Here is a 12,180-nt window from a genome sequence, read left to right on the forward strand (position 1 = left end):
TCTCATCACATCACCAAAAACAGAACTGGACACTTTATCCAGCAGCTACTTACAAACATTTTGCTCTTGTAGATGTATTTGCTCCGGCCATTGGAGTCTTTGACTTCCTTACTGAAGACCAGAGACATCTCAAAGAGGAACAGGTGGCGCTCTCTGCCTTTACGGATCAAAGTCTTTGGATCCCAGACCTGGAAGGACTCCTGGAGAATGAGCTCGCCCTGTGACTCGATGTTTTCATCAAAGCCTGGAGAAAGAGGGCGAAATTAGCAATAGAACGCGCATGTGTGTGTGTGTGTCACTGTTATCACAGTGGACGTGTGCCAAGACTTCACAATGATTTGTGTGCAGGTGTGAGTGCTCATCACCTTCCAGCATAGAGAGGTGCATGGCGTCATTGGCTTTCTTAGGCACACTGAGCATCACCTCCAGGCCGTCCTTGATCTCTCCTTTACCCTCTTCACAGCACGTGAGCAGCTCCTATAAGGACACACACAGAAACCATGACAACAGGATCCCCATCACCCCCTCCCTCTGGCATAAAGCTGGCCCAGTGAAGTGGTGGTGTGGGGGGTTACCTTGAGCAGGAGCTGATACTTGGTGATTCGCTGCACAGGCTTGATCAAGTAGGAAGAGATGGAGTTGGCCAGTCGATGCCTCTGTTGAATTTCCTGTTAAGACACCAAAGAGAAGCACAAGGATGTGACTGGCGGCGGGAAAACAATACAATAACTTCATAACTAATAAAGATAATCAAAGTCTACACTCAGTCTGATATTTGGGAAAAGTATAGCAATTCTCAAATCAGCCACACGGGGGCGCTGTAGGACAGGGAAATGATACAGAGCACAGCAACATGAAGAGGCTCAAACACATCATGGCAACCTCTGATCCCTAAGAAGTGTTAATGGTTTATCATGGACTGAAAATCGATAAGGAAGGTGCTCAAAATTTACATTCCAATTACTGAGCCACAAGGAAAGGGGATACTCACATCAAAGTAGTTTCCGGCATGTTCCAGGATGAGCTGGGTGGAGTCAGGTTTGTTCTTACAGTAGTTCACGTACATCTGGAACTTATCAGCCTGGAGGAAACGCACACATTACTCTACGTTAATGTTCTCTGAACCTAATTCTGATCTGAGTGATGTAAACGTGATCCTTACCCATGTGACAAAGCAATGACCCACATCCTCTGGTAGCTGCTCATATTTCTCTAGCTCTTTGAGGAAGATGCTGATAAAGAAGAGAGAGAAACATGTGACTAACGGTATGAAAGTCTTCCTCAGTGCTGAGCTCAGTGTGTCTGGCTTCAGCTCATCAAGCCGCTTATCTGGCTTACTTATGATGGAACTCGTAGAGGTCCTGCATGTTTCCAAAGATGATGTGCTCCTTGTTGATGATCCCCGGGGGAATCTCCTCCACTCCGCTGGTCATCTCCCACAGGTACGTCTGCGAGGAGGGAGGAGGAAGAGAGGATGATGGGACAAACCAACCAAGACCTTTCATTTCCTAATACTATTTTATCTTTGCTTTATTGGTGTTGAACTTTCAGTAAAAGGAGCTGGTTTAGGGGGTCAAACTTACATCCATGCACTCCCGCAGGTCCCGCACGTAGGCTTTCTCCGTCTGGATCAGCTCTGCCATGATGAACCTAGTGACACACGCAGACACACGGACAAAAAATTGGCAATTGTCATACCGTCGTCCTCTTCCAAAAGATAAATCTCCGTGCCAACAGCTCCCTCTCAGCCTGTCTGCACCGTCCATTTAGGCTAATGAATAATGAAAGAGTTAGGGGCCATTAAAGCTGCTCATAAAGCAGCCATGAATGACCAAAATCATGCTTGTGATTTGTGTTGCTCATATAAAACCACACAGCCTCCCTTTCCTGTGTGTTACATGTCGACTCATTTATATTCTCCTGGCTCTCCCATGTTGTGTGTGTGTGTGTGTGTGTGCAGTCTGGGTGCCAGCGCAGCAGAATCAGAGGGAGAGGGCGAGGGAGATCTAAATCACGGCCGTCCATATCCGCTCATGAAAGCTGAGCTGAGCTGAGCTTGGGTGATTTGATGAAGAGATCACTGCTGCTAACAGAATGAAAGGTGAGGAAATACTTCAAGCGCTGATTTCTGAACTCACAGCCGGGTCTGGATTTACATTTTGGGGGGAAAATAGCAAATAGCAAACGATTGAATTCAAAGTGCTGTGGGCCGACAAAGACTGTGGCCAAATGATGTGAAAGTGCTGACTCGCTGGTGGATTCTGTAGGCAAAGCACTTAATGGTTGAGCTCTTAGTGAGAAATGCAGACCGAAGGTGTTTTGATCAATCTGTTAGTTTCTTCTTCTATGATTACACGAGCATCTTCTATAGATCTGAAACGACGACAAACAAGTGGTGACGTACTCCTTCCTGCGTGCAGACTTGCGCTTCTCCTCGTTGAGCTCATGTGCGGCGTCTCTTAGCTTGACCTCCGACCCTGGAGCTGTGGCCGGGATGATGTCCAACTGTAGATCTTTACTCTGTTAGAAGAAGGACAGGAGGAGGATTGAGACACGGGACGAGACTTAAAGTGTAAGACTTGTTGTGTTGTGCCTCCACCTACAGCCTTGTTGGAGTCGGATGAGATGCCCAGAGCTTTCTCCAGGCTGCAGCGGTACTTGTCCATACGTAGGGAGAAGTCCCGGTAGCGTTTGTCCACAGCTGTAACCCATTTCTTAATGTCCACGGTGTGACTGTGGCCTTTATCACAGAAGCCATCAGCCAGCTGGATCAGCAGCTTCACTCGCTCCTTTGTTTGCTGAGGTGTAAGGAGAGAATGTGAGTCACGTACGCAAACGCAAACACAAACGTTTATATGCCTGTGTGTGTGTGTGTGTGTGTGTGTGTGTGTGTGTCTGTGTGTGTGTGTGTCTGTGTGTGTGTGAAACCAACCCTGGCGGTGATGTGGAAGTCCTCGTGCTCCTTCAGCAGTTCCTGTGTGTGGTGGATGCTGGAGCCAGTGGAGGTGTGTGTGGAGAGGTAAAACTCTCCGGTGTCGTGAATCCATTCCAAAGCCTGAACACACACACAAGGACACACAACGGCAGAGACATGTTTACGCATTACACTTGTGCCTGTGTGGAGAATGTTATTTTCTGTTATCTTACTTCTCACAACTGAAGTGTGTGCGTTGTGTGTGTGTGTGTGTGTGTGTGTGAGTGTGTGTACCTGTTTGGCGCTGCGTTCAAACACAACATACTGCTGGCATTGATCCAGTCTCCGCTTCCTCATGGTCCAGAAGTGGAGCACACGGTTTTCTCTCTGCAGCAGCTCATTAAGGATGTCTACACACAACAGCAACACAACACACACAGCAGCTTTAGCAGGTCCCCTCTCTCTCTCCTGCACTCTGACGTGTTCACAGTGGGTCAGGTGTTGTTGTGATACTCACTCTTAACCTGCTGCTCTGGAGCTTTGACGTGGCTCAGCATGCCCGGCATGTTAACACTGTTCCTGTGCATGTACTTTAGGAAGACGTCTGCGTTTCTCCGGGCCAGGGTGCACGCCTGAAACACACACACACACACACACACACACACACACACACACACACACACACACACACACACACACACACACACACACACACACACACACACACACACACACACACACACACACACACACACACACACACACACACACACACACGTTGAGATCAGGGATGTGGCGTTGTGTTTGGGGGTGGATGCAGGTCGAGCTGTGGTTTAGCATGTTAACCTTGAGGAAGGCCTCTTTCTGCTCCAGGTGCTTGCTGATCATGGGGGTGACGTGGTCCGTTTCACAGTTGGGCCCCAGTTTGTCTGCTCCGCCGCACCAGTCCTCCTCTCTCTTATACTCCTGCTCCAGGCTCTCCAAGACACTGCAGACCTGCGGAGGGGGGGAAGCACAGTCTGTGTTAGAGAACTCTCTGGGCAAAGCTAACGACAGACAGACAGAAAGAAGCCGGATCAGAGCCCGTACCTGCTCAGAGGTCTTGTAGAAGGCAACAGAAGCATTGACCAGCTTGAGTCGGTCCTCCATTTTCAGCATGAGCTGCTGCCAGTGCGAGGCCACACTCTCAGCACAGTCCCTGATCAGGTCCATGTCGTAGTGGTTGGCCTGGAGGAGAGCCTCGGCCTTCTGCTGGACCTGCAGGGCGCTCTGGTGGGTTTTCTGCAGAAACACAGCAGCATGTTGTGTTTATGTTAGAGTGACGCAATCACGTGAAGCTCCGAAACTTAAGAGACAAAAACAGTGAGCTGGAGAATAAAAAGGTTCAGCCTCACCTCGATGGCATGTTGAAACTGTTCGTGTTCTCTCTGGAGTTGCTCTGCTTCCTGTAGGGAGCTGGCTGTGATCAGACCGGCGTTCAGCATGGACTCCCCGTTACGAATCCAACCCAGAACCTGGACGAGAGGAGGAGAGCTGTAAGCAACTCACCCAAGATCTCATTCTAAGCTTTTAAAGGATTTACAGATACCCTGTGATAATGTAGCTGCCTAACCTGGGCCTTAAAGTAACTCCGGCCTGTGCTCAGCTGGCCTGGTACGTGAACGAGTGAGCGTCCTTACCTGTTTGACTTCAGCCTGTAGGTGTCTGAGCTGGACACATTGCTCCAGGTGCCTGCGGTGCTGCTCAGCTGCTAAATCCAACTCCTGCTGCTTCTCGTGGAGGAATTCCAGCAGGTCCTGCACCCGGGTGGCCATGTCCACGTCCCGATCACACAGCAGCTCCACACCTGCAGAGAGACAGGACACTCAGGTTCACTCAGATACAAGTTATCATTTTCATTTTGTCCCTGTGGCGTCTCCCGTGTCTCAGCACACCGTCCGTTCCCCTGGGCTGTGTCCTGGCGTGTGTGTGTCCTGGCGTGTGTGTGGCCTGGCGTGTACTCACCAGAGGCCTGGACTTCGTTGACATACTGCAGCAGCTCCTGTCCCTGGTGGATGACATCGAAGGTGAGGTTGTTCATGGTCAGGGCCTTGTCTGCGTGATGCTGCAGCCTCTGCTCTGCCAGCGTCAGGTCCTCCGTGTCAAAGTCGTTCATCTGACCGGTCAGCTCCTCGTTCCACGATTCCAGGTCGGAGATGATCTAAGGGGCGGACGATATCATTCCCGTCTATTGAGGCCATTCAATTTGACTTTTGCCTGCTGATTAGCGATGCTGAAAGAAGGAGGAGCCGTCACTCACGTCGATGGCATCCCTCTCAAAGATGCGGAGCTGGAGGAACAGCTCCAGTTTGATCTTCCTCTCCTGGAAGAGCTCCTCCATCTGGGCCTGGGCCTCGTCCAGCTGCTGCAGGACGCTCTCGATGTGGTTGATGGAGCTGTTGTGCGGCGTCTTGTTGCTGGAGATGGCCGAGTCCCTGGCAGAGAATCACACAATTGAAGCAATGAGCCAGGAGAGGCAGTGTTGTACACTTTAAATAAAGCCATCAAGCCTCAGCTGGGCTCAGAGCCAAGCAGAGTTAGCAGCTCCTCCTAGCAGCAGCAGCAGCAACTCCTGCAAAGCTCTGCCTGTAATGCTCTACAGAGCTGCAGCAGAAAAGCAATTTAGAAGAAGAAAAGCTGCTTGTGTTAATAAATGTTGAGTTCATGAAGTGAATCTGATTTCCTTTAAGATTTCTGTTTAGTAAAATGAATTTACTAGGATTTATTTTTATTCTCCTTTAACATTGTTCTTTTATTTGATATTTAATTTTTTCCTCATTTTTCAAGAACCTTTTTCTCCATGAGGTCCATAAATAAAGAGGATGTTGATGTATTAAAGCTTTATTTTCTCTATCCTGGATGGAAACAGCATTCAGATTACAGGACAGAACACACACACGAACTCATGAGTGTAATAAAACACAAATATGACTGCACACTTGTGGGGAAATCCAATAATCCAATTTAAGTATCAAAAGAATCAATTTAGGTCACAGGTTCTTCAGTAAATTAGAGCCAAACCACCGTCATGTGAGCTCTCATCTCATCAAGCAAGGTGTGACACAGAGCTCTGAGCTTCTGTCTGGGTGTTGCACATTAAGACGCACTCATGTTGTGACACACACAAACACACACACACACCATTGAGGCAACATGTGAGTAAGCAAACACACTCAGAGGTCAGAGGGATTCCGAGGTGCTTGAGGCCGGTTTGTGTCAGGGTGACAGATTCACTCTGACACCTGAATGCAGCACGTGTGCATGAACACCACCGCACACACATGCACACACGCACACACACACGCACACACACACACACACACAAGCAAATGTGTGTAGAGATACAGTTTCCAGTTTCCCTGGGAGACACTGCCACACAATTAGACACGCGCTTATGAAAGCGCTATTACATAATAACCCACGATGGAGCCAATACACCAGGGAGAAAGGGATGCAGAGAGAGAGAGGGAGAGGGAGGGAGAGAGAGAGGGAGAGAGGGAGAGAGAGAGAGGGAGGAGAAGGGGAAAAAGAGAGACTATACAAAAATAGAGCAGCAGAGGGAGGGTTAGTGCCGTCCTCTACCTCACCAACACCTCCTCTCTGCCTCCAACATGTTTCTACCACTTCATCCTTTTAGTTTGGCTCTTCCTCTGCAGGTCTTCCTACTCATCTGGCTGCTGCCCACTCTATCTGCAACACTGTCAACGTGATATCTGCTCTGTTCTCTCCTCCTTACTGTACTCTCATTAACACACACACACACACACACACACACACACACACACACACACACACACACACACACACACACACACACACACACACACACACACACACACACACACACACACACACACACACACACACACACACACACACACACACACACACACACACACAGCGGAGGTGGGAGGACCATGCAAGCCGCCATTCCAGATTATTATGGATGCGTATTAAGTGATGGTGTTTTAATGTGTGTGTCGTGTGTTGTCATGGTACCTCAGCTGCTGGATGAGGTCCTCTCCCTCCTTGATGACATTGACGGTGACTTGCAGGGTGGTCTGCTGCTGCTGGCCGAAGCGTTTGATCAGATCCTGGACCGCCTCCACAGACTCGGCGTAAACGTCGTCCAGGAGCTCTTTCTGGAGTTCCTCCAGCCAAGTCCACAGCTGCAGCAGAGGGGTGTGTCAGGGAAACACACTCAGGGATCGGGTATTGTGTGTTTTTGTCAGGGGTATTAAGATTTATATAGACTGCAGCTTCATTCTATGAATTATAGTACAAACACTTCATCCTGATGTTAACATTTAACTCCATCTGATAAATGTCTAAAAATCTATCTTTGTTTATAAGAAAGCAGTGTGAGAACTCTCATCCACACGTACGCACACACACTGCCTCACAGATGACATCATTCTGCCGGCCCACAGTACCTCTTTGACGTGTGTGTGGAAAGCGACAGACATGTCCAACAGGACTTTACGCTGCTCCACACGCCGTACAAAGTCCTGGATTCTGTCCTCTAGCTGGTGAGCCGCCTGATAGATCTCCTCTGGGTCGCACTCTCCGGTCTGGGCCAGCTGCTCTGCGGCCTCCAGCAGCTTGTCTGCATTGGTGTAGGTATTCTACACCGTGGCCAGAGGAAGAAACAAAGATGGGTTATGGACATAAATGACTCAATTACATTTTGGACACAAGCAGTCAAAGTGAAGAGAGAGAGAGAGAGAAATGAAATGAAAACAGGAAATGCAGGAGGCTGTTCCACTGTGAGAGCCAGAGAGAGGAAACAGAGAGTGGGTGAAGGCGAGATAAAGAAGAACAGAGAGATGCTACAGAAAACACCACAGCTCTCAGGTTCATACTGGAGATTTTCTATCATTTTCCATGCAAATTAAATCTAATTCAACACTACAGCCCATCATGAATGCTTTAGTGTCAGCTGGTTGTTTACTTAAAGCAAGGTTACTGATCCTTCTACAAACAAAGAGTCTCTGACTACATTAGGCATTCAAATGAATAATGATCTGATGCTGAACCTCAACCATCAAATGAATGAAATAATAAAATAATAAAATACACAAATTCACAAGGATAGATTTGACTGATCTATTCTTTAGCTGGGAGCAGAAACTAGAGGCAATGCTGGTAAATATCTGCAAAACAAATGAGACTTTTAAAGTGATGTATATCTGCTTAGCTGCAGCAGAGAGTGAAAGTTGGAACTGAACAAACTGAACACACCTGTGCCACTTCCTCAAAGTCCTCGTGGCGTTTCTGGAGCGCTCGTGCTCGGTGCAGGGACTTCCCCACACCTGTGTGCTTGCTGAGGAACGCCTCGCCGTGGTTTTCAATCCAGTCCAGCACCTGTGCACAAAGACCACACATCCTATTCAGCACAACAAACGTTCAGCATCCACAAGGGGGCGCTCTATGAGACGAGCTCAAGTGTGGAGGCTGGTCAGAAGTGTGTGTGTTAAGAGGAGGAGAAGGCGAGCTGAGGGGTGTAACACAAGGCTTTGCAGAGAGCCTCTCAACTCAGGCTCTCTCTGCTCTGTCCTTCATAGCTTTCATGGACAAACAGTATCTATGCGGACCCATGACCTAATTCTGTTGCTGCAGCAACAGTTGCCATGTCAACACATTCAGGCAAGTCTGTGATTCCTGGAGAGAGTTTAACCTCATAGCGATATTTCCCTATTTCGCCTTGCCCGGCTCTTTATGCTCCTTTTTAAAGAAACCTCCTTTCTTCTCCAGGACGTGGGCACACAGCTGATGCTCTTCTGCACACACAGACACGTGTGCAGAGCGGGCATGCAATGTTCCAGCAACTTGCTCAAGGACATTTAGTTGGGACACATGGCTGTTACTTCGATCAAACCCTCTATTAAGAGAAGAATCCCTCTAACCACTCGGCTACCCTGCTATTAACAAATCACTGTCAGATCCTCTCATCGTACTGAAGTACCTGGCATGAAGCTCGGGCCCTGGCATTGCCATGTGTTTGAACAATGCACCGTGTGTTCCTCTATGAAGAGCATGTATGTGTGTGTGTGTGTGTGTGTACCTGCTGGACATCCTGCTGAAAGACACAGAGCTGCAGCCGCTGGTGCAGCCGGACTTTGCGATGTTGCCAGATGTTCTCCAGCTGTCTTTGGTGATGCAGCACCTCGTGGATGATGTCCAGAACATGGTGCACCGCTTTGGAGTAGTTTGCAGATGCCGTCAATGAATCTGCACTGCCTGGGGTCAAAGGTCGCTGCAGCTTGTCCAGCAGGGCTTTGCCATCTTGGCTCACCTAGGGGTCAGATAGAGAACGGGGTCACGGGACGAGAACATGCAAAGAGAGGTGGAGAGGCAATAGAGCTGCGATCAGTGTGTGTGTGTGTGTGTGTGCAAACTGTGTGGCCAGGAGCTGAAATGATGTCTAACTGAGGGAGAGATGGTGAAGAATCAATGTTTCCTTCTGCATTATACAGCAGCTATCCCCTCAGTGTGTCAGAGTAAAGGACGTCCATAATCCTTTACTTTCAATTGATTTGTAGTGCAAGACTGCAGGAGGTTGAAGTTGCCTGGAAAATGCTTTTATTTATTTTTTAATCATTGCTTTTGCTTTACTCAGCAAAATCAAATCCTGCCCAAGACAATAAGAGCGATGCATTCTCACAGTAATCTAATCTCTTCCAGTATGAACCCATGGATGGTGTGTGTGTGAGCTGCATGCTGTCTGTACTGTGTGTACCTACACATGATGCGTTCAGCACTTGGCACATTATGCATGCAGATGAAGTGTGGCGTTACCTCGGAGTATGCGGCGGTGATGTGTTCGTACAGGCCTTGGTGGTGGTGGATGGCGTCTTCTAAGTCTTGGAGCTCAGAGGGCAGATCCACCTCGCCGCACGCCTTACACCACGAGTCCACGTTGCTCATGTACTGGAGGGGGAGACAAGAGCGCACACACAAGCTGTTATCCCCATGTAGAGATGCTGCACGCGTCAGTGCTGCTGTCGATCTGTGTGTGCTCACCCTATGAGTCACATGTTGACTCAGACATACCAGGAAAGTACAACAAACCGCCCGAGGAGCATTTTCTTTAACATTCTCCGCTCTCTATAAGCTGGTGCTCTGTCACAATCTGGACATTTCAGAGCAGAGCTACGCCTGCATGGCTGAATGTTCATTACCATGTCTGTGCCGACTTCCTAGAACTCTGCCTCTACCCCTCTGTGGGAGGGAAGGAAAAGAAAACATTCTCTGCGTGTGGCTCAGGGAGCTGTTGAGAGTTCTGACACGTCTCATCTCTGCTCCATCATTGGGTTTTGAACTCTTGTCCCGTGACTGTTGGAATCAGATATATGTTCATGTGCTTTCTATCAGTAACACAGTGAACGAGCTGGTGTGCTCCGTGTGGAGGAGCAGAGGCCGGGGTGAGATCCCTGAGGAAAGGAGCCGCTTCTATTTAAGCTCTCCAACATGAAAGCACTGCTTCGGTGACGGCAAGATTCCAGGTCGGAAAAGTCACAGCAGCCGTGTGTCCCAGTCTGGATTCTGCTTGTGTGCGTTCTAAGATCATCAATCATTCCATAAGGCCGCCACTAATGAGCACAGACAGAAATAACAGCGGATAACAAATGTTTTACTTCAATCCGGCTTATTGTTATGTAGATGTATGCTAATGGATGCACAGGTCAGCCTTTATAGATTTAATGAGCCAAGTGGGTATTTTCCACCCGGGACGTTCTTTAATAAGAAGCTTACATTAAGACAGATCTTTGCAAGTATGTGGGGCCACATTACCTGGTCACACTTCTGATGGAAGGTGGCAGACATCTCCAGCAGCGTGCTGCGCTCATCCAGTGCTGCGGCGAAGGCCTTCCACTCCTGCTCCAGCTGGCTGGAGATCTGCTTGATCTGCTGGGAGGCGTAGTGACCCGACTCCAGCAGCCGGTTTCCTACCGACATGATCCGGTTGATGTTCACGTAGACGTTCTGTACGGTGGGACACACACACACACACACACACACACACACACACACACACACACACACACACACACACACACACACACACACACACACACACACACACACACACACACACACACACACACACACACACACACACACACACACACACACACACAGGGGGTCAGATGGTTTAACAAAGGCGGGGAAGTGGTTGTAGGCGGATTAAGCGCCACACTGGGTATGGATGAACTCAGACAGAGAATATTTAGACAAAGGAAGATTACACAGACACAGAGATGAGGCTGAGCAGAGAGGAAACAGAATGTTGCCAATAACAGAGGAAGAGGAGGAGGAGGAGGAGGAGGAGGAGGAGAAGAGGGGGGGCTGCAGTGTGGAGTGTGGGGGACAGAACAGTGTCAGCATCTCATCCAACGACAGAAACTCTAGTGAGTAGATTGATTCCTTGTAGCCACAGTTTCATAATGATTACATAATGCTGACTGTGGATTAAGAATAGGATTACTCAATACCTGATGGTGCTGCTTCACACACACACACACACAGAGAGTTCACTGCATACACGCACATAAGAGCAGTATCTACAGTATATGATTAGACAGCGCTAGGCAACAACTTCATGGCCCAGGGGAGTGGAAAATGACCTGTCCCTATGCATAGTTGTGTGTGTGTTTGTGTGTGTGTGTGTGTGTGTGTGTGTGTGTGGGCGTCTTACCATGCAGTTCATAGCAAAGTGGTTGTGCTGGGTTTGGAGCTCCATGGCGTGGGGGTGGTTGTTGCCGATCTCGGTGTAGCTCGCCAGGAACAAACCCTTGTTGTGCATGATCCAATCAAACATCTGAGACGGAGGGAGGGAGAGAGCAAACAGCACACACACACACACACAGTTATATCGACAGTACAAAAACACCAGCATCCACACGTCGGAGGGAGAGCGGGTCAGAACAAACAGCCGGCCCTTGGTGGCGAGGGTAAATCACAGAGTGTTTGCGTACTGAAACAGTGATGGTTATCATCTTCCCAGGCCAGACTACAGATAAATGGATGATCTCTATTAAGAGTATCCTCTCAGCCTCTCCTAGAGAACAACTCGTGGCCTATGGTGTCCTAGCAACAAGCTCAGAGTACTGCAGTATATCCAAGACTGCAGCTCTCTCTGCTGCTGCTGCAACCTGCTATTTTATTCCACTCACTCAAACACCCATCTCGGAGTTTTTACCATTTTTCTCCACCTGTCACTTTTT

General features: G+C 48.8%; 1 protein-coding gene across 1 annotated transcript in view; it reads right to left on the reverse strand.

Moving 5' to 3' along the window:
- Window positions 1-12,180, reverse strand: part of LOC143008250 (triple functional domain protein) — a 56,453-nt gene that overhangs the window by 15,885 nt on the left and 28,388 nt on the right. Inside the window, exons 9-33 of the mRNA XM_076159919.1 lie at window positions 11,652-11,774; window positions 10,748-10,939; window positions 9,752-9,883; window positions 9,018-9,248; window positions 8,195-8,317; window positions 7,387-7,578; window positions 6,953-7,122; window positions 5,214-5,388; window positions 4,919-5,114; window positions 4,594-4,760; window positions 4,309-4,428; window positions 4,004-4,195; window positions 3,761-3,910; window positions 3,432-3,546; window positions 3,209-3,324; window positions 2,933-3,055; window positions 2,604-2,798; window positions 2,405-2,520; window positions 1,584-1,650; window positions 1,339-1,448; window positions 1,163-1,232; window positions 992-1,081; window positions 576-668; window positions 366-477; window positions 54-244 (exon numbers count right to left, since the gene is read on the reverse strand). Coding sequence (XP_076016034.1) covers window positions 54-244; window positions 366-477; window positions 576-668; window positions 992-1,081; window positions 1,163-1,232; window positions 1,339-1,448; window positions 1,584-1,650; window positions 2,405-2,520; window positions 2,604-2,798; window positions 2,933-3,055; window positions 3,209-3,324; window positions 3,432-3,546; window positions 3,761-3,910; window positions 4,004-4,195; window positions 4,309-4,428; window positions 4,594-4,760; window positions 4,919-5,114; window positions 5,214-5,388; window positions 6,953-7,122; window positions 7,387-7,578; window positions 8,195-8,317; window positions 9,018-9,248; window positions 9,752-9,883; window positions 10,748-10,939; window positions 11,652-11,774 — 3,561 coding nt within the window. The remainder of the gene's footprint in view (window positions 1-53; window positions 245-365; window positions 478-575; window positions 669-991; window positions 1,082-1,162; window positions 1,233-1,338; window positions 1,449-1,583; window positions 1,651-2,404; window positions 2,521-2,603; window positions 2,799-2,932; window positions 3,056-3,208; window positions 3,325-3,431; window positions 3,547-3,760; window positions 3,911-4,003; window positions 4,196-4,308; window positions 4,429-4,593; window positions 4,761-4,918; window positions 5,115-5,213; window positions 5,389-6,952; window positions 7,123-7,386; window positions 7,579-8,194; window positions 8,318-9,017; window positions 9,249-9,751; window positions 9,884-10,747; window positions 10,940-11,651; window positions 11,775-12,180) is intronic.

This window comes from Genypterus blacodes, unplaced genomic scaffold, assembly GCF_046128005.1.
Source record: "Genypterus blacodes isolate CSIRO-AG114 ecotype Tasmania unplaced genomic scaffold, CSIRO-AGI_Gbla_v1 ptg000100l_1, whole genome shotgun sequence".
NCBI lineage: Eukaryota > Metazoa > Chordata > Actinopteri > Ophidiiformes > Ophidiidae > Genypterus > Genypterus blacodes.